The following is a 19,477-nucleotide window of genomic DNA, read 5'->3' on the forward strand; positions in this document are numbered from 1 at the left end:
TCCGCCCAAAGATACGGTATACTTTTCACTGTTGTATCTATACTCACACACACAGCAGAGAGTCACGCTCACGACTCACGACGACTTGCATGCTGGGAGCTGCGCGACATCTTCTCAAACAGGCAGTCACGAGCAGCAGCAGCAGCAGCAGCAGCAGCAACAACAACAACGCAGCGCAGCGCAGCGCAACGCAAAATCATGTCCGCAAGCACAAGGTTGAACATTCTGCTGGATCTGTCCGGTACGCTGCACATTGGCGACGTAGCCACGCCCGCCGCCATCCCAGCCTTGCGCAAACTGCGAGAATTTTTGTCCAAAAGGGGCAACAGCTCCTTGCGTTTCGCTAGCAACACCACCAAGGAAGCGCCTTTAAGCTTGCAGCAACGCTTATTGAGGGCGGGTTTTGGAGCGGGAGATGTGCCCTTGATGGATCTGTACACCAGTCTAAGCGCTACCGCTCGAGAGGTGGCCGTATTGCAAAGACCTGCACTCTTGTTGCTCAGCAAGTCCGCTCAACAAATCTTTCAAGATCCTCCTTCTTCCTCTTCCTCCTCCTCCTCCTCCGCAAGGCATTTCAGGCCTTCCAGCGATACATTGCCAAAGGATCTTGATGAGGAAGAGTGGAAGTGCTTGAAGAGGTGCAACGTCGTCGTGGTTGGTCTGGCGCCCGATCTGATGCGCAGCGAGTGGCTAGACGAAGCGTTCAGAATCCTCTGCGGAGAGTATTCCTCCGAGCAGCAAGAAGCAGCGACGCCAAAGATCATCGCGACGCATAGAGGTCAGTCCCTTTGACTGGCCGACTAGCTCATCTTGGGACTTCTGCAGCATTCGTGGCTCACTCGCCGTCCATGCCGTCCTCACCAGCATCGTATTATCGTCCAGAAAATGCCGCGCCGCTTTCTATGGGTCCCGGCCCCTACGTGAGCGCCCTCGAGACCGCAGCCAGGCTCGATGTTCGCGATACTTTGGTATGCGGTAAGCCCAGTCGAGGCTTCTTTGAGGGGGCATTGAAGGAGATGAGAGGGGGCGAGGATGCGCAGCCAGGGGAGAGAAACATCGTTGTGAGTTCGAGCCATCTCTTCCTCCAAACTTGATCTGAACGTCACATCGCGAGGTCCAATGATGCTGATTGCGCAAGCTGCTTCAACTTTCGCAAAACCACTCTTCGGGGTCGCAGGTGGGTGATGGTGAGCAGAGATTTCTTAAGGAGGCCATCTTCTCCACTCCTCCTTGTCATGTTCCATTTCATCTCAGCTGACGCCCCTTTTGGGACCACGCTGCGTGCGCAACAGACGTCTCTGCCGATCTGGGCGAAGGAGCCATCGAGCTAGGTCTCGAGCGCATACTGGGTGAGGCGGGCCTACATCCTCGCATCCTCTCTTTCATATCCCATTCAGAAGTCTCGCGCTAATCCTACCATCCTCTTTGCCGCCCATCTGAATCGTTGTCCTTTTGCGTGCCACTCCAGTCAAGACGGGCAAGTATCGTGATGGCGACGAGGACAGAGCTACTAAGCCCGTCTTTGCTGTTCATGAGACCTTTGCGCAGTGGGTGGATGTCTTGATCAGCGAGGAAGGACATTGAAAGCCGACCAGAAAGGGCAGAAGGGCCCCTCTATTCTGCTCGCGATTGCGCGATTTGTACGCGCCCATAGCTGCCTTGCGTCTCATCGAGTCTCCTCACAAGCAAGCAATCGTCGTCGAACGGTGAAGAAGACCATCTGAATTGGCAATGGAGCGACAATCGACAGTACATAGAACACCAGCATTCGCGGCCATAGTCACAAGATCAGCGCGGCCGAATCGGAAAGAAGCGCGGGCGACTGAGGGCGTGGCTAATCCTCTAAAGAGCGAAAAGGCGGAAGAAGGACGAGATGGGCAAATGTAGCGAAAAGAAGAGGGGGACAAGGATGACAAGTCCCGCATTCGAGACGTTTCACCGTGCAGGGTGAAGAGCGGTTGTTTGAGTGATCTTGTTGGGTACAGCATGCTTCCGTGCACCTCGTTATGATACAAAAGAGCGTGTCGAGCCGGATTTCATCAAGAGATTCGGCTGCAAAAAGAAAGAGGTGCCATCTGGATGGATGCACATGGAAAAAAGGTAGACGAATCGGCCTCACTGCTTGCTGCCATACAACGTGGCATACACGGCAGCTCTGCTTGCAAAAGCTGGCCCATTGTCGGCCGAACTGCGGAAGCGCAGCCATTCCGTGTCTGTGCGGCTGGTCCACGCTCGCTGATCTCTGAGGACCATGGCTTGTTGGGCGCCCATGTTTCTGCCGTCCCTATCGAATGAAGACTTGGATTGTTCCAGCCCGTCAATGAGCATGTCAAGGTCTTCCAAGATGGCCAGCAGGCTATCAGCTGTACGACGGTAAAAAGCATCCCGCTGTCTCTTCAGACCACCGCTTCGTGTCGCAGTGGCAGTGCTGCTTGCTTCGGCATTGCTACCGCTGCGCGCACCTCGCATTGTCGGAGTCTTTGCGCTCGGCACAGGTGTGGCCTGAAGCACCGTGTCGACAATGCGCCTCGTCTCAGAGAGAATTTGAAGCGCTTGTGCATGGTTGCGACGCGAAACGACCAAAAGGGAGCGAGTGATCATGTCGCTAACCAGAATCTCGATCCGTCGCCTCGTGACAATTGGATCCGCTAGTGCAGCTCCGCTGCCAGACGAAATGCCTTGCTTTGACATCGGATCTTGCGAATTCGCATCGACTTCGAGAGTCAGTACGCAAGGGTCTGGCAGCCTGCTCGTCGATGTGCCCATTGCTGGATCGCGGAAAGCAGCATCCACGCTGAATACTGCAACTTCTTCGATGAGATTGTCGTGAGCGCCAATGCCTTCGATCTGACCATCCGCACTCGCGAGGTTAAGATTTTCCAGGCCTAGACGATGCATAAAGTCATCGGTTGCGCTACCTTGCTCGTAAGCTGAGCCGGCGATCCTGCGTACGTTGCGCCGGCCATCAGGCCCATGCTCGGTGATGAAGGGCACAAGGCCGTTGAAATCCAACTCCAGCTCGACCATGATTTCTTTGCAGTCTCCGAAGCGCAATTCGCCAAGTTCGAGATCGACGTCTTTGCCGGTCGCTGAGACGATTGCTCCTTGCGGACCAGCCACTTTGCGGACCCTGAAGTGGTTGTCCGAAGGCACAGATATGTGCAAGCGCACATCCGTGGAGGCGACGGACATCAGAGAGCCGACACAGCCAGCAATGCATTCCCGCAGCTGGTACCACTCCCGGACGAAGGTGTACGAGCCCTTTGTGTGATTGGAAATGAGCCAGAGTGAAGATGGGTCGTGGCTCTTTCCGAATCCAAAAGAGTGCACGGGCACATTGCCAGCCTCGGCTCGGGCCATGACAAGGTCCATCTGGCCACGACGAGGAGCGTCGGCGGCATCGCTGATGAGCAGCATGCCAGTGAGAGGATTTTTACTGGTCCTCGCCAATACAATGTCTAGGCCCACATTGACCGCCGTGATGGTGTCTGTACGGTCTGCCGAACCGCCCAGCAGCTCGGCGTTGTCACGGAAGGGATCTTCGCCTTCCCCGGCCCAAGGCTGCCCGATACTCTCGATGAATTGCTCGAGCACAGCTTTGCTTTGATCTTTGCCCGGGCTTAAAAGGCTGGTGCGACGTACACCTCCCTCAGCACCCACACTGTATGCGACCAAAGCCAGCCGATCTCTGGATCCCATATTCGCAGCAACGAAGTCGAGAGTCGAGCGAATCAACCGTAATTTGAGCTGCGCCGATGACGATGTGGTGCTGCTAGTCGTTTGCTGAGGCACAGAAGGTACGCTGACCATGATGATGAGATCCAGCGGTGTGTGGGGAAGCAGGTCGGGCGGCGGCAAGCTGGGATCGAGACCGCCAGAGGCAGACCACTGGGTGTGCATAGCTACCATGGGAGCATGCACAGATCGGCTCATCACATGATGCACGGAGTCGCTTGAGCCCCGACGAACATTGCCGCCTGTCTGACGTCCGGCGCCCGCAAAATTTGGCGAAGCAATGTCGCCGCCCACCTTCGCGTCTACAGTGGAGGTCGTGCCACGCCGAGCAGTACTTGGCGTGCCTACGGCAGGGCTTGCTCCTGCTTGCTTGGACTCAGTGGGAGTGCGTGGGTACTCTGGAGGCCGATGTTCGTTCACCAGCGCGACCAGCTTTTGGCGCCAAGATTCCAAGGTACCTCTATCCTTGAAGCAAAGTACGAAGTGATTTAGGCTATCATCGTCGAGCTTGACACTCAGACTGAGGTCTCCTTCGCTGGAGGTGTCTTGTACTCGACGAATGTGTCGAATCCAGATGCGGCCTTTGAGCTTCAAAGGCGTTTTGTTGCTGGAACTCGCAGGCGAGAGCGGGCTTCTGAGAGGATCGTTGGCGGCGCCGCGGTCAGGCTGATCCTTCATGAAACGAGAAAGCCCCTTCTCCTTCTTGCGCTCTTCAGCGACGCACAGCAAGGCTTCTTTGAAGAGGTATACGAAGAAGTCTCTGACCACGTCATCTTGGCGAACACCGAGGAAGTCGAAGAGGGCGAGAGGTCCGAACCTTTCGATGCTATGACCCTTCCAGTCGGCAATTCGTTGGCGAAGATCGTCCGTAACGGGCTTGAACGGATTGACAGTCTCGCCCGAGTCCGCAGCCGGAGTGGCTCCGAATGAAAAACCTTCGTCATCGGTGGATGGGGAGCTCGCTCCATGGGTCTCCTTGTTCGTGCTCGAATTGGTGTCTCCCAGATTTTGCGACGTATCGCGGAAAGATTCGGCGCGTGGCGAGAATGCTGTTCCCGCATCAGAGGTCGAAGCTACGGAAGGAGGCTCAACGGGGTCATCGCGGTATGTGTGACTCTCTGTCGGCTGAATGCTGCGATCAGATCCTGATGCGCCGGAACGGGCGCTAAGCAAAGCACGGTGTTCGTTCTCTTCTTCCTCGAGGGTGGGAGCCGGGCGCCGATTCGGAATTTCAATCGAAAGGACGCACACGATGTTTTGCTTGCCGTTCTGACCCGTTGGGTCCTTGCGATAGACTGTGCTGTATTCGGGCCGGACCTTGATAAGGGGAAATACGGTGCCTCGGTGATCCGCGGACGCGCCGATGGATGGCGAAGTCATAGAAGTGAATTCGGATATAGCATCTCTTGATTTGCTGCGTTTGACGTTCTGAGCCTCGATAGGGTCGTCGCGACCGTTGTGTGACTGGATGGAGTCCGATTCTGTTGATATGGACCGTTGGGCCGAAGAGCTGATGCTTTTGTCGCCCCCCATCATGCCGGTCAATTCTGAACGAGACGCCGACGATGAAGCAAAAGATCTCGAAGTCAGCGTGTCTGCAGCTGGACCAAAATGAAGATATCTGGCCAAATTGAGACGGGGGACAGGGAAAGGTATAACGAAAAGGCGCGCAGCATAGTCGCTTGAAGGACTCTGGACCGATGACTGCCGAGCTGAGGACTTGCCACTTCGGGCCCGCCTTAAGCTCGAGCTTCGCGAGAACGACATGAGACCGTGCCACAATGGGATGTATGCGACACTTGGGAGAAGGCTGTGGTGAAGACCGCTAGACTAGCTGATCGCCAGCTGGAATGTGAACGTGGCTTGCGACGATGATCGTTGCGCGCATAGAAGCAGCAAACTGCCGCGAGCGTATGCTTACAATTTGTGACTTGGTCTATCGCTGCGACGCGCGAGGCGAAGAGAGAGAGCATGACAGCCAAACCTGTCATTCAATTATGAGGACCGTGCGGCAAGCACATTCTCATGGTTCCAGGGAACGTTGTCCGGGCACCCTACCAGGCTCCATTCACGATGCGAGCCACGAATTTGAGATGTACAGCGGTCCTTGCACGGGTCCTCGTGAGGTGGCAGTCAAGTACCGTCTGAGGCCGTGGTGCCCGAAAACGTCTGGGCGCGCAAGCCCCTGCCCTCGGTAATATTCGCGCGCGGGCCGCTCCGAGTTAGACACGGCTGGTTTGCCGTCCGCGCTCATATGAAGGCCTATCCGTACCTGCTCACGTAACAGACAACTCCGAAGGGGCGCTGCCGCACTGCATAGCGAGGCAAAGCTGCCATCCAATACGCTCGATCTCAACAAGGAGTAGACGTGCGAGCCTTTGCCACGAATGGTTGAGGCGCATCTGAGCGCAGGCGTGAAGCTCTTTCTGACTCTTTTACTGCCCGCCCACTATTGCCACGGAGAGCGACTACGCGCGCATCAAACGCTCACTGCTCAAGCCGCGAGAGCGGCGAATCGGCCTTGATCGATACTCGAGAAGGAAGACTGAATTACTCACTGTTACTGCGACGTCCTGAGATGCCGTCCTCGTTCAGTACGATCGGGCGTCGACAGACTCCACACATTCCTGGCGGTCCATTAGCTGTCGGTCTTCCGCTGCCTTCGGATCGTTGTGAGCCCTGTGAAGCAAGAACAGCTTCGGGCGCTCCATACACTGCGGAAAAGCATGCGTGATGCAGCGCATGACCACACGTCGGCACGACGTGAGCCTTTTCACCTGCTAACCTGAAGGATAGCAGTTCAAGACAAACTGGACAGGATGCTTCCTCCGCTGCTGCGAGCTCTGCATGACCCGAAGACGACGGGGAATACGCGAGTCGGGACTCCCGGGCGCTAGCGCCTCGCAAAGCTTCGGCGCGGGTGCTGGGACTTGAGTGAGCCGGCGATGCAGAGCTGATAGGCCCGTTAAGCTTTCGATCACCCGAGAGAGAGGGCGACATGATCATATTCGCATGTTCTAAGCGCTGCAGCACTTCGCTTCCTGGCGTGCCTGTCATTCGCTCCAGTTTGCTCTTGCCGCTGCGTTGGATGAGGCCGCCCGCTTCGAATCGCGCCATGACATCCGCATTCGAGTCGCCTGCGTATCCCTCGAGCTTATCCTTGCCACGTTGACTGTCGGCCGAGAAGGAGCGAGCATAGTCAGACGGCTCGTGCCCGTCAGAGGGAGCCCGGTTTGAGAGGTCCTGCGAGCGATTGGAGTGGTGCCCGTTGCTCGCCGAGGGAGGAACTAGCGCGCCTGCGTCACTTTCATGCGCCGCTCTTTGCTGTGCTGCAATCTGCTGTGCAGCCTTTTGGCGACTATCCGTGTCCCAATCCTCTTTCGGCAAGAGGCCGGCAGTGTTGCGCCAACCAGACTTCCCTCTGTGAGGAAGACTCTCGCTGCTAACTTGAGTCTTCATAGATTGCGAGTTGGAAGCGGGATCCAGATTGCCCTGGTTGGAGTGCGACTTTTTTCCAAATGGAAGCTTCCATTTGCTGGTGCCAGACGCAGGCAAGCTCGGGCCCGGATCTTGCATCGTGGCGTTCGGAGCGTTGGCCTTGCGTTGCAGCGAGGAGGCTCTGGGCTGAGGTGCAGGCTGCTCGTCGGTTACCGAGCTGGGTAGGATTGCAGGAGCCACAGGAGAATGCTCTGAGGTGCGAGCTTTCGGAGCGACACGGTCCGCGCTTGGCTCTTGGTTTGGAGAGGTTCGCTCAGTCTCGGTAACCGCAAAGCCTGGTGTGACGCCGTTTTCTGAGTCAGGGTCTGCGAAAGCAGGGTCCACCGCCTGCTCTGATGCAGCTTTCTGCTTCTTGATCTGACGCTGGATCTCTTGTACAGCTTGCGCAGGGAGCTTAGGTGGTCCTTCGTCTGGCGGGGAACCAGCAACTGTGGGCAGAGTAGGGGTGTGAGTATGCTTCGAGCTGCTCTTCCTGAGTGTGCGCTGAAGGTCTTGATCGTCGCTGGAGTGAGTCGTCTGGTCTGAATGGGACTGACTGAATCTGGATAAGAGCGAGTCAAAGCTCGACTTCTTCAGAACACCTTGAGTCAGAGCTCGAAGGCTTTCTGGCACGGGCAAGTCAGAAGTCGATGGGGCTGCAGTAGTGATCGCAGTCCGGGATGTCGCAGTCCGGGATGTCGCAGTCCGAGATGTAGTCTCTCGTGCTGAGGTGCTACCGCTGTCAGGTGCGTGCTTTGCACCCGTGCCAGAAGCTGGCCCAATCGCGTCCCTGGTGGAGGTGTCTGATGTGTCCAGGGCTTCTTGGCTCGAGGATTGCAAAGCAGCCCGTGGTACGCGAGAGAAGCGCCGAAGGAAGCTCAACTTGCTTGTGCCACTGTTACCGCTATCGCTTTGGATGCTGGGCGCCTTCGTCCGATGAAAGATTGCGAACCTGCCACCAGCTCCGGAGAGGCCGTCCAGGGGAGCGCACTTGGGCGGTACGACTTCGGGGATCTTTGGGGATCTCGAAGGCTGCTCGGTGGAAAATGTGATGCGAGATGGCCCTGCTTTCCGCAGAGTCTTCTCGTCGACTGGACTTCCAAGGAGTGGAGCTGACTTCGAATGCGCGCGACGCGGCCTACGGGGTGTTGGACTGGGTAATAGCTCTTGCAAGGTCCGCGAAGGCGACCGATTGGCTGCTGCAAAATCCTTGCCGGCTCGCGAAAGCGAAGCTCCAGACTGGAATGTATCGAGTCGGGGTCGCGGAGGAGATACAGGAGATGTAGAAGTCTTGTCCAGTTCGCTACTAGCGGAAGGACCAGCTTGCGGGTCAGGCAAGTCAAAGAGGCCTGCCTCGCTCGTCGAAACGCGCCAAGCCTCTGTGCGTTTGCGAGCACTGTCAAGGGGAGGGTGGCGGGGGATGACATATGATTAGCATACCTGATCGGTATCGAGGAACACCTCTCCGAAAAAAGAACGTGAGGACGCTAGCGGCTGCGGGCACGTAGTCACAATGTCCAATGTCCACGCGCCTCGAGCTTCCCCGAGCCGCAAAGTGCAACTTCCACCGCACCGGGGTCCGATCGCCGGACTTGGCTGCCACTCTCGCTCGAGTGCATGCATATATGGCCCCACCTCTGTCCATGTGGTCGAGCAAAGAGTAGCCCAAGAGATCATTGGCGCAGCCCAGATCAAGTTTCCGGCTTTGCTTGCTAGCCAGCCAGGACCCAGGTTCCACTCTCGGCAGACCATACCCAGACGAACATGCGACCACTCGTACCTCGTCCAGGCACGCGGGCCAATGAAATGCACTCACCTGGCAGACATGATTGAGGGGCCGACAATACGAGAGGAGACGAGGAGTGGAGGGAAAGTTGGAAAGCGGTGTCAGCGAGTGTAGGCACTGAGCTCGCAGAGCAGTGCAGAGAAATGATGGGATAGAGTGGAGACGATGCAGAGGCGATACGATACAAGAGAGCATCGAATACACCTCAAGCCGTGACGGTCGCCTTTTGAACCGACGTCCACGGGCTGTGCGTTTTGGCCCCTTTCTTGGTGGGGCATGGCGTCACTGCTTGAGGTCCGGTGCTCCAGTCACGAATGACTAGAAGCCCGCGACCGCAATCACGTTCCATGAGAAACGGCGTTATTGATCGGAGCAGCCTGTGCCCAGACAGACGTCAGCTCATCGCAACCGGCAAATGCCAGTCGCATCGGTGCATGGCCGGCCTAGGGCACGCGGGGCCCAAGCGCGCTCGGGACGCCAGGGTAGCCAACTGAATCGTCATCGCTCGCTCGCCAGCCAGGTCCAGGCGCAGTCAGTCACACCTGTGCATCCACAGTGTACTGTACAGTCTCGGCTTTGAAGCAGCCCGAGCATCGGACTGGACAAGTCGTCGAAGTGGCCGAAGCCGATCGAGCGAGCGAGACACACAAGGCCACCTCGCGCTTTGGCCCCGCAACGACTAGCGTTTCGTCGACGCATCACCTAGATCTGCGCACCTTGCTATCCTCTCTAGCAAGCGTGATTACATCCTCTCTTGTCTGAATTCAGCAGATCCATCGCCTTCGCAAGCATCAGGGCACATCCATCGCGCTACTCCGTTCCTTGACAAGGTTCTGTGGCGCTGTGCTGCTCAGGATGCATCCCACGGTCGTACTCACCTAGCCTTTCGATCTATACGCAGTCGGCCAGCTAGTCGCGAAAAAAGTCACACTGAGCCGACTTGCTGAGGTTCTGAATGCCGGGTATCCGAGCGGACCGAGCGATCGTGAAGCGTCTCGTGCACTGCTTCTGCGACGACTGTTCTCGTGTGCCGAGTCGATGATCTTGGGGGTCCGGCCAAAGCTCGTCAGCGGTCGTGAAGGGAGATTGCTCAGGGCGTGAAACGTGATTGACGTGGGAGGAGAACGACGGAGCGACGTAAAGAGTTGGAGGGGTATACTCGTCACTAAGAACAGCGGTCAGTGGTGAAGGCCTGTGGCCAGGTTCTGTGTGGAAGCTGTGCTGGCTGAGCTTGCATCGTGCGTTTCGCCGTGATCAGCGGCAGCGGCCGGATGTATGCATGCTTTGGTGCATGGCTCCCACACGCACGCTTTTCGTGGGACAAGCCAAGAAGAGAGGTCGCAACTCATGACTCGTGACCGCTGTCTGCGTTGCTTGCATGCTCTGCCTCAGGCCGTTCAGTGTCACACTCACGACCACCCAAGACTCTTGACCGTTGTGACTCACTGCTGCTGTTACAGACTTGATTTTGACAGCAACGATCGCATGCACGGGCAAGTGGGCACCGTTACGTTCGAGTAGGACATTCACGAATCGTGAATGGTGTGCAGGCTGACAGCAGGCCGAGTACCGTAGCCCAACGGCGGGCCTGCAGTCGCCTCCGCGTTGTTCCCATGCATGCATGCTGTCGCTTGCCGCTGCTGTCTTCCGATTTGGCGCAACACCACTTCAAAATCGCTGTGCGCTAACAGCAATCCGGGCATCCAGCAGCAGCTGAGCGGGCGCCGGTATCCAGTCAGTACAAGACCGGCTCTCGAGCAGGTATCATGACCCGTCATCCCATTCACGCTTACTGGTGAGTTGTTGTGAAGTTTCAGCTCATCAGTCACAGTAGAGACTCCGATTACCATCACATATATGCCGCACCGAAAGAAGCTCTCGCGATACCTTTGCCACACCAGTCATGAGTGCGTGAGCTGTGCTTGGACTCACGACTGCTGCTGCTGCGCCCGCCTACAGCCCGCTCGCTATACGCACACCGCGTCGAGAGCGCGTGATTTCAATAACCGACTGATGGGACGACGCCAGGAACGGCAGCGCCCGAGCCAGAAAGCATCGCGTAGTGCAGCGCGGCGTCTCCGCCCTGTCGCGGAGTATTAAGGTACATACATGATGCTGATGCTCGCAGCTAGACAGCCCTGCAGCGAGAAGTTGGGCTCGGGGGTTGATTTTGCCTTCTGCCTTCAGGTGTTGCACTCATCCCCTGGACTAGTCACGAGCTCATTACGGTAATTGACATCAGCGTATTAATTAGAGGAGAAGCAGCAGTAGCAGTCTAGTCATGAATTCAGCCACGCAGTCACGAGTCACGAGTGTATCAGACTCGAGTGGCGCCGCCACGTTTTGAGCATCGCCATCAGTTGGACACAGCGAGCCAGTCGGGCAGACGCTGTGCTAAAAGCCACCATCAGCATGGACTGCTTGGCCAAATTCAGCCTGCGACGCACGCTCGCCATCGCATTATATAGTCTAGTGTGACTCTCAGATAAGGACTTTGGTCTCTCATGAGCCTAATTTCTTGCCGCTGAGCCCGACGGCGGCAGGGAAACATTAGCGTCACGCCAGGGTGCATGCAAACCTTCCCGAACGCATCAAGCACAAAAAGACTGCGCGTCTTAGATCAAGGTGACAACGGTTTCAATCGAAAGCTGGTACTGGCCTTGCGTACCACAACCCTGCTTGGGGTCCATGCAAATCTGCTCACTATCATAGATAGACCGGCGGGCCCCAGCGTGAAGTCGCCCTTTGCGTCCGAAAAGCTCTGGCAAGCATTGTTGAGCAAGAGCATTTGGCGGAGCAGATTCCGCGGTTGAGATTTAGCACGGCATGCATGCTGGACATTTACACTCACAATCGTGAATCTGCATTCCTATTTGTGTAGCTTTACGAGCGTGGCAAGCGACGTGGGCAAGGATTGGAGGATCTGAATGCCGAGCCTCGAGAAGGAGGTGCCTTCCCACGCCATTCGCGTGAAAGGGCAAGAGCAAGAGGCCACCTCGCGTCCCTGGCATAACGATGGCGCGTGACCCGGCTTGCGCGGCTCGTGAAGATGGTTGCTGGTAAAGAGGCAAGGGTACACACAGCTTGCCTCTGACTGATGCGTGGCGCTCCACACTCATAATCCTCAAAAGTGCTCCTCTTCCATGTCGAGAGTCTGCCGACTGCGGGCCAGAACAGCAGTTGCCCCTCATTCCTTAGCCCTCCGTTTTCTTTCTTTTCTCAGCGCGCTGCTCTCAGCTTTGCGGGCCAGCTTAGCAGCATTCTCTATCCCTCTTTCCACTTTTACTCTAGCTTTTGAGCTCGTGCCGGCTCGTGAGCGCTTGCGCGTGCTTGCCGTGTTGGCCGGGACCTGGCGAACGTGGCCTGGCAGCGACGGTTTGCGTGTATTCGAGCTTTGTCCTGGGATGTCAGCGCGGAGACAAACAAACGAGCTAAAGTCAGACTGGCAAGTCTTCACAAGACAGCGGCTGCGTGAGTGTGTCTCAGCGATCGTGCTTCAGCGCTCACCGCTATCATCAGGGTGTATCTCGATTTCCGGGTGCACTTCAGGCTCGCGGCGCTCGCTCCCTGCAGAGAAGATGTCTGGCCGTCGGTCAGCACTGCGACGCCACGCGGCGACGTTCGAGCTTTGCACACTCACGCTTCAGACCTCCTCTTTTGCTTGCTTTTGCCATGACGACCGTCGGAGGTCGAGGCCTGACACGGCAGTTTCACGTGATGACCGTGGTGGTGTAGCGATTCTACGAACGATGCTGGTGGTCATCATATGCATGAGTCGATGCAATTTCCGGTCACGCATGAGAAAGCATCTCGACGCGCGCGTCGGTTGCGTGCGTGACTTGCGCCCTGCTCATCGGTGTATAGCCAGGCGCCCTTTGGCGGTGATCAATGTCAACATCGTACCAAGGCGTAAAGACTGGCTTGTCGAGAAGACGCACACCATGCTGTGAGCTTCTCTGCCGAGACGAGGAAAGGAGGCACGAATTCTATTCGCTCCAATGCGTCCTTGTGCGCATACACTACAAGCATTCAAGGGTACAGAAACGGAGCTTTGGAGGATGTGCGCCGGATGCTGAGATGAGCTCAATGACTTCAAGGCTACTTCCTCGGAATGAGTTGCGGCGCAGATGGTCCAATCTAGTGTGCCGGCCATTCCGAAGGAGGTCTGCCTTTGAGAACATGATTTCCGGTCTCGTCGAAATCTGCGGGAGGATACGTCAACATATCGGTGATGGGACTTGATAACGTTGGATTTCCGATGCCCATCAACCTCACCGTACGCACCAACATTCTCTGCATGGCCCAAAGCTTTACCAACGAACTTGGTGTGCGAGCCGTACGCCAGCACAGCGTCAGAAACTGGATGCCGCAGCTCGAAACGTGTTGTCGCAAGCGTCTTCCCTACATAGTTGGGGTCGATGCAAATTTCGTCAAGACAAGGCGTAGCGCACAACTTGTACTCCACGTATGCTGACCTAAGCTTACTACTGTGCCGATGGCGTGCACCTCATCTCCGGCGCCTCCGCCTGCTTTGACGAAAGTGGTGTTGATATCAGTGGAAACGCCGGTGCTGTACAAGCCTTTGGTTGCCAGCGCTAGGCTGCCCATCGTCTGTCGATGCAGGAAGCTGTCAATGGTTAGCAACCTGAGCCTGAAACACGCTTCTGCATATGGACACATCAAGGATGTAAACCCACATCGGTCAAAGAGCAAATGGCCCCACCGTGCAAGCTTCCAAGCCGATTGAGATTCTCTGACCTGATCGTGACCGAGGCTCTGACTGTGCCAGGTATGGCCGACAGAATCTTCATTGCCGGAAAACAATTCGCATCGTGCCCCTGGGTCTTGATGAACGCTGCTGCTACCCTTCTCGTAAACGTCAAGCAGGGAGACGCCGCCGTCATGGTGTGGAGCAGCTCGTCTGACGACGTTGCAAAGTGCAATCGTGCCTGAAAGCGTTTGTGCCTTGTCAAGCAACGTGAAAGCACGATTGCAGGACTCGGTATCAAGCCTCCGATGACGAACCTGAAGCTATATAGCGGTCAAGGTATGAAGAAGCACCAAACCATGAACAGACTAGCCGAGTCACGAGTGCCGGTGGGTTGTGTGTTCCACGCCTCTTCTGGCTCCCATCACAGCTAGACCACTCGTAAAACTTCTGACCGCCGGCTGATGCATGCCTTGCGCACAGAGAGGTGGCTGTGCGCGCACACAAGAATCGTGGAATCGCGTGCGTGAACCTAGGTCAAAGTCCGGGTTCAAGGCGATCCACGTGATGCGCGCGGGGAGGCCCATCACGTGAACAAAAATCAAGCGGGCCGCACGCGCTGATGGTTCCAAAATGGCCTGATCTTTCCCCGCGCGCGCAACGCGGCACATTTGGCACTCTTGACTCAAGACTCGTGCCGGCCGCTCGCGTCTGGCCGCACTGCCTCGACCCAACAACCTCAGGCCACTTTCAACTCGAAAATATGGGCAGAATCGACTCGCACCATACATCGCAACCGGCACTGGAGCGAGTCAAGACGATCACCGACATGAGCTGATCGCTCTTCGGCCGCCTTTTCGAACATGGCTATAGCAAATTGATCTTCGCCTCGGACTATCGCATAGGCAGTCGTGAGTGACCACGCCATTTTCCACTTCCGACAAAGCTTTGGCAGCGGCGATCCGCAGTGTCTCAATCACACACGCCTCAATCTAGCCCATACATACGACTTGCACTCATCGCAACAATGGATCCTCTTGGTGATCGCAACCACCACCTTGAATCTCAAGCCATCCATCTGCAACACCAGCGAGAGGTCGAGAGGCAGCAGCAGCAAATCTTGTCGCTGTTCCGCCGTCAGAGTCAGCCACCTCAACCGACCTCCCCTTCCCGACCAATGAACAGCCAGCCTTACTTCTCGACGGGCGTGTATGCTCATCCTCAGCACGTAATGCCTGGGCAGACTTCTGACCACCAGCAATTGCCGCAGCTCTACCCTCAATGGCCTGGCCCTGCGCCAGACGAGGCTTACCTGCGCCATCTGCTGGCCGTTACTTCGTCGCAGCCGCAGCACCAGTCTCAGCACGTTGCCACTCCCTCAGGGCAATCGTCATTTCAGCCTCAAAGCTCGTACCACTTCCAAGGCGGCCTCGACGCAATTGGGCACACAGTTCCAGAGATCTCACAGCACAGCGCTACGCACTCTTCAGCTGAATCTTTCTCAGCGGGTAGTCCGCACTCGTTGCATGACTTCGTACTCGGCATTCACGCGTTCCCTACTCCTCCAGAGAGCGACAACTCCCTCGAACACAATGATGCTGGCCAGACCCTCGATGCTAAGCGTAGCGACCTGCCCCTCTTCTCCTTTGGTGGCGAAGCAGGATCCGACGGCACCATCGATCCTACCAGCATGTCGTTTGATCCAAGAGTCGTGTTCGGTGAAAGCTACAGTGATCAGCAGCGCAGCGCCCCCTCGAGCACCCCGGGTCTTAGCCCTAGTGCTCACAGCAACGTCGGACTCAGTAGTGCCACGTCGCACAGCGGCTCTCCGCCGTATTCGAGCAGCGCCCCTGATACGACCTTTGTGACTCCAGAACAACTCTCCAGTGTTCCCTTTTCGCCCAGCAAGCCGAGCCCCGAGCAATACGCTTTCAATCCCGCTATCAACAACGCCATGGGTATGTTGGGAGTGGCGGGTAGCGTGCCATCATTTTTCGAAAGTGCTGCACCGCATAAGACGGACCTGAAGCGTCAAGCATCGGGCGAAAGGCCAAGTGAAGGCCGTCCACCCAAGAATGTCAGAACGGCACCGCCCGCGTCGAAGGAGAATTCTAAAGCAAGCCGGCGAGTTAAGAGAGAGCACCAGCCCATAGCGCCTGCAGTTCACCCGGCCAGCGAAAGCCACGCAGCGCCGTCTAGCAGCTCGATGAATCTTCCCGAGATGGCAGCTGGCAGCAACGCCACAGCACAAGCTGCTATTATCAAGCTGCGCCAACGTCAAGCTGCTGTTGCTGCTGCAGCTGCCGAAAGTGCCGAAAATGCTCGTCATGGCAAGAGCACAGTGGATGGCTCGCTTGCTTCGAAAAGCAGCAGGCTACGTCGTGACAGCTTTTCGGGCTCTGACGACGACTCACACGATCTTTCGAATGGTTCTTCCGAGAAGTCGCAACGCAAAGTAGCTCACAACGCAATCGAGCGCAGATATCGCAACAACATCAATGATCGTATTGCAGCCCTGCGTCACGCTGTACCGGCTCTCCATGATCCCAAGCCTCTGCCGGGAGGTCGACGAGGAAAGAAAGCACGGCTTCAGAACGATTTGGTCGACGGCGTGCCCCGTGCCACGAAGCTGAATAAAGCAACCATTTTGGGAACAGCTACCGCATACATCCGCGTCCTAAAGGGTCGAGAGATTCGTCTGTCAAACGAGGTCATTGGTTTGAGACAGCTAATCACATCTTTAGAAGGAGGTGACGAGCTTCTAGAGCTGTGGGTGGCCGAAATGCAGCAGGCTACCGGCGCAAAAGGCGACACCTCACATGACGAGCCCGAAATCGACGAATTTGAGGTCGGAGAGGATTCTGATGACGACGATGAGGAGGACTCTGGTGAGGACGAAGACGACGAGAAGCCCAATGGTCAGCAGATCAAACGCAGCCGCACTTCTCGCGCAGGACCGCTCGCGCGGGCCATGACAGGTGGTATGCTTACCCTCGCCATCTTCGGACCTGACTCCCAACCGAACGAGGTTGCGCCTACATCTGCATCTGTACCGCACTTCGTCAAGCGGCAACTGCTTGACGAAAGTCAGGAAGAATACCAGCCCGGCACTCCTGCCATTCTGGACACCTTTCGCATTGTGACGTTCATGGGTATCTTCCTCATCTTGGTCTGGCCTATCATTTCGCGACTTCTGACTCGCTGGCATCGCAAAGCTGCGCGCAGTGGAAGCACAGCATCGAGCGAATCAATTGCCAATCTCGACGATCCTTCCTTCGACGCGCGCAGGCGAGCCCTACTGCAAGTTTTGGCACGGTCGCATCCTGATGCGCGAGAAACGAACACGGCCTTGCGCAAGTTCGTGGTGGCGCCTGTGCACCCACTCTGTTCGGCCTATGGACTGGTCCTGGAGAGTGCCAAGGCTCTGCGCACTGCCATGGGTCTGCGTCCTTCTGCGACAGATATGACCTCTGGTGAAGCTGCCATCTGGCTTCGTTTGCTAGAGGTGGAAACATCCCTCGGTCCACTCGCGGAACCCAGTCTCGTCGCCCGCCTCTACACAATCATGCGTGTCTCTGCAGCTCTGGAGCTGAATCAGATCAAGCGCGCCCAAGGACATGCTACCCTCGCGCTCGCTCTTCTTCGAGCTTTGCCTGGCAATGCTATCACGGAACGGTGGGCTGTTCAATGCTGGGAACGCGCGCGCCGATGCCGACTTATCGCTGCCGACGAAGAAGCCTCGCAATCGGCTCTCGATGGAAACTCGCTCCTGGAAGCTCACGATTCGGTCGACGAACGATGGATAGACAACGTTCTGAGACTGGAGGCGTGGGAAGCTCTGACGTACGCCCCAACCCCGACTGCAGTCCTCGCAACTTTCAGAGCCACTGCACCGGCGACGGCGCGCGCGACTGCTCTCTCGCCTCTTCTGAGCGTGTCGGTGCATCTGCACGCCGCGGAAGCCAACGACGTGTGGTCGACGATCTTCGACGCTCTGGTGCGCCACACGTGTCCCGGCGCCGTGAACGTTGACCTCGAGACTACGGCTGCCACGACTGTGCGAGAATTCATCAGACATGCCAGGACGATGCGACTTGAGTTAGACATCGCGACGAACGACCTACAGCGCGAAGCGATTTCATCGCGCATTGCCCAACTCGTCGCTACAGCGCCTCCTGTACCCGAATCTCGCGACCTCGCCTTGACTCTGCTTGGTGCTTGGTCCTTGATGATTGGCAACACTTTACTGGCCCGCAACGTTTGCGCTTCGCTACTTCGCTCAGGCGCCGTTCGAAGATCCGCCTCTTCTTCGTCGCTTGTTCACTTGGTCCTTCCTGCCGGTTCACACGAGGCGAGCAGCCTCGAGACTCATTCGGTCGACGCGATGCTAGACTGCGCCGAAAACGTCGCTGCAGCTGCGCTGGGCTGGTTGCTCTTCTTGCGAGGCTTTTCAGGCATGTGCGCCGGCACGAACGGTCACCCCACGGAAGGTGCACGGACTTCACTCATCACGTCGGCGAACCAGTTGCGCGCTCAGCTAGCGAAGGTTGCCCTCTCGCGGCAGCCTCGTCGACAGCAGTCTGCAGAAGGATCGACGAGAAGAGCGTCTGCGACCTCGTTCGCTTCAGATTCGGGTACCATCACCCCAACGTCCAGAAGTCAAACGCCCACTATCAAATTGCCCGAGCAGCGCCAAGTCAGTCTCTTCGAAGTTAGAGATGCTTTGACTGACGTCCTTGCGACGCTTACGCGTAGGATCGTCTCGAAAGATCTGCGTGGCTGGGTGGAAGAAGATGGCGAGGACTCGGGCGTCGAGTGGATTTGATGCGGTCTGACGCTCGAGCAACGACACTCCCCTTTTCTGCTTCGCTGAGCCTTTTTGTATATACATCTGCTTGCTTCGGGCCCGGGTTCGCCAGTTGTAATGTCTACGTTTTGCGTCTCGATCATTGCGACTTTTCACAATCCGCTGATTACGAGCTCGAAAGGAGGTGGATCGTGATCTGAGCTTCCTCTATACCTGCTGCCTTTGGTGCAACTTCTCTCAAGTAGCCTCGGTGATTGCAAGCCTCGTCACAATTTCTTGAGATTTCGTGACACGATTCGCGATTCTTGATTGGACCAAGAATCATGAACAGTAGACGTTCTCAATCGTGGATCTTGAGCGCAGCGCACCGACGCATGCTCGTGTGTGTAGCAACCTTGGGTGTGAACTTGATGAGAGTGATCTTGAATGCACAAATGGAATCTTAAATACCGTGGGTGCACGCTTTGAGGATGCTGATACTCACTCGCGTTCGTTCAGGCAGAGGACCCTTGCAGGGACTTCAGCGGCCGCGATTGGACTTGACATGCCAAGCAAATTTGAATCGAACAGCTCACTTCTCCTGATCCGGCAAAATTCAAGACTGGCCATGGGCTTCCATGTCGAGATTCGGACTCGCGGCGATGACTGCTTCCGCTGCAAGCAGTCAAGAGGAATGGTCTCAGGAATCGGCAATTTTCTGGTCTGCTGGCTGCTGACCTCGCACACAAACTCCAGAGGACTCATCAGAATCACAAAGCCATCAAAGATGCGCCTTCGCTGCTGCTGCTGCCGCTGCTGTCTCGGCTGCAAGCATGCGACTGCAGACTCATGACTTTGACTGCAGGTCCAACCACACCACCACGATCGCGCCTTACCCTTGTCACCGAGTCAAGTGCACAACAGCCAGGGTCTGAGTGCGTCCCGGGCAGCGAGCGATGCGCAGCTGCTATATAGCTGCATCTGC

General features: G+C 56.7%; 4 protein-coding genes across 4 annotated transcripts; 2 read left to right on the plus strand and 2 right to left on the minus strand.

Moving 5' to 3' along the window:
- Position 1: 1 nt before the first annotated feature.
- IE81DRAFT_190650 (hypothetical protein) lies at positions 2 to 1,372 on the plus strand. Its single transcript, XM_025510788.1, has 3 exons — positions 2 to 778; positions 865 to 1,061; positions 1,293 to 1,372. The coding sequence occupies exons 1-3, from the start codon at positions 199 to 201 to the stop codon at positions 1,329 to 1,331; spliced, it is 816 nt and encodes a 271-aa protein (XP_025372586.1). The 5' UTR covers positions 2 to 198; the 3' UTR covers positions 1,332 to 1,372.
- A 332-nt stretch (positions 1,373 to 1,704) lies between these two features.
- On the minus strand, positions 1,705 to 9,039 carry IE81DRAFT_364069 (hypothetical protein; the record flags this gene model as incomplete). Its single annotated transcript, XM_025516830.1, has 3 exons — positions 1,705 to 5,282; positions 6,294 to 8,608; positions 9,029 to 9,039. The coding sequence occupies 3 exons, from the start codon at positions 9,037 to 9,039 to the stop codon at positions 2,116 to 2,118; spliced, it is 5,493 nt and encodes a 1,830-aa protein (XP_025372587.1). The 3' UTR covers positions 1,705 to 2,115.
- Positions 9,040 to 12,970: 3,931 nt separating this feature from the next.
- IE81DRAFT_320187 (hypothetical protein) lies at positions 12,971 to 14,163 on the minus strand. Its single transcript, XM_025512944.1, has 4 exons — positions 13,696 to 14,163; positions 13,474 to 13,609; positions 13,283 to 13,399; positions 12,971 to 13,200 (listed from the first exon to the last, which is right to left on the minus strand). The coding sequence occupies exons 1-4, from the start codon at positions 13,900 to 13,902 to the stop codon at positions 13,136 to 13,138; spliced, it is 525 nt and encodes a 174-aa protein (XP_025372588.1). The 5' UTR covers positions 13,903 to 14,163; the 3' UTR covers positions 12,971 to 13,135.
- Positions 14,164 to 14,405: 242 nt separating this feature from the next.
- Positions 14,406 to 18,765, plus strand: IE81DRAFT_320189 (hypothetical protein). Its single transcript, XM_025512945.1, has one exon. The coding sequence runs from the start codon at positions 14,734 to 14,736 to the stop codon at positions 18,529 to 18,531; it is 3,798 nt and encodes a 1,265-aa protein (XP_025372589.1). The 5' UTR covers positions 14,406 to 14,733; the 3' UTR covers positions 18,532 to 18,765.
- Positions 18,766 to 19,477: the final 712 nt, after the last annotated feature.

This window comes from Ceraceosorus guamensis (genome assembly GCF_003144195.1).
Source record: "Ceraceosorus guamensis strain MCA 4658 unplaced genomic scaffold IE81scaffold_5, whole genome shotgun sequence".
In the NCBI taxonomy this organism is placed as follows: domain Eukaryota; kingdom Fungi; phylum Basidiomycota; class Exobasidiomycetes; order Ceraceosorales; family Ceraceosoraceae; genus Ceraceosorus; species Ceraceosorus guamensis.

Excerpts from the sequence above, each read along its gene's own strand:
- IE81DRAFT_190650 (XM_025510788.1), top strand. The coding sequence starts at position 199 with ATGTCCGCAAGCACAAGGTTGAACATTCTGCTGGATCTGTCCGGTACG. Across the intron at positions 779-864 it reads GATCATCGCGACGCATAGAG|CATCGTATTATCGTCCAGAA; the intron begins GTCAGTCCCTTT and ends CGTCCTCACCAG. Across the intron at positions 1,062-1,292 it reads CAGGGGAGAGAAACATCGTT|ACGTCTCTGCCGATCTGGGC; the intron begins GTGAGTTCGAGC and ends CGTGCGCAACAG.
- IE81DRAFT_320187 (XM_025512944.1), bottom strand. The coding sequence starts at position 13,902 with ATGACGGCGGCGTCTCCCTGCTTGACGTTTACGAGAAGGGTAGCAGCA. Across the intron at positions 13,400-13,473 it reads CGGCACAGTAGTAAGCTTAG|GGAAGACGCTTGCGACAACA; the intron begins GTCAGCATACGT and ends CCAACTATGTAG. Across the intron at positions 13,201-13,282 it reads GGGCCATGCAGAGAATGTTG|ATTTCGACGAGACCGGAAAT; the intron begins GTGCGTACGGTG and ends ATCCTCCCGCAG.
- IE81DRAFT_320189 (XM_025512945.1), top strand. The coding sequence starts at position 14,734 with ATGGATCCTCTTGGTGATCGCAACCACCACCTTGAATCTCAAGCCATC.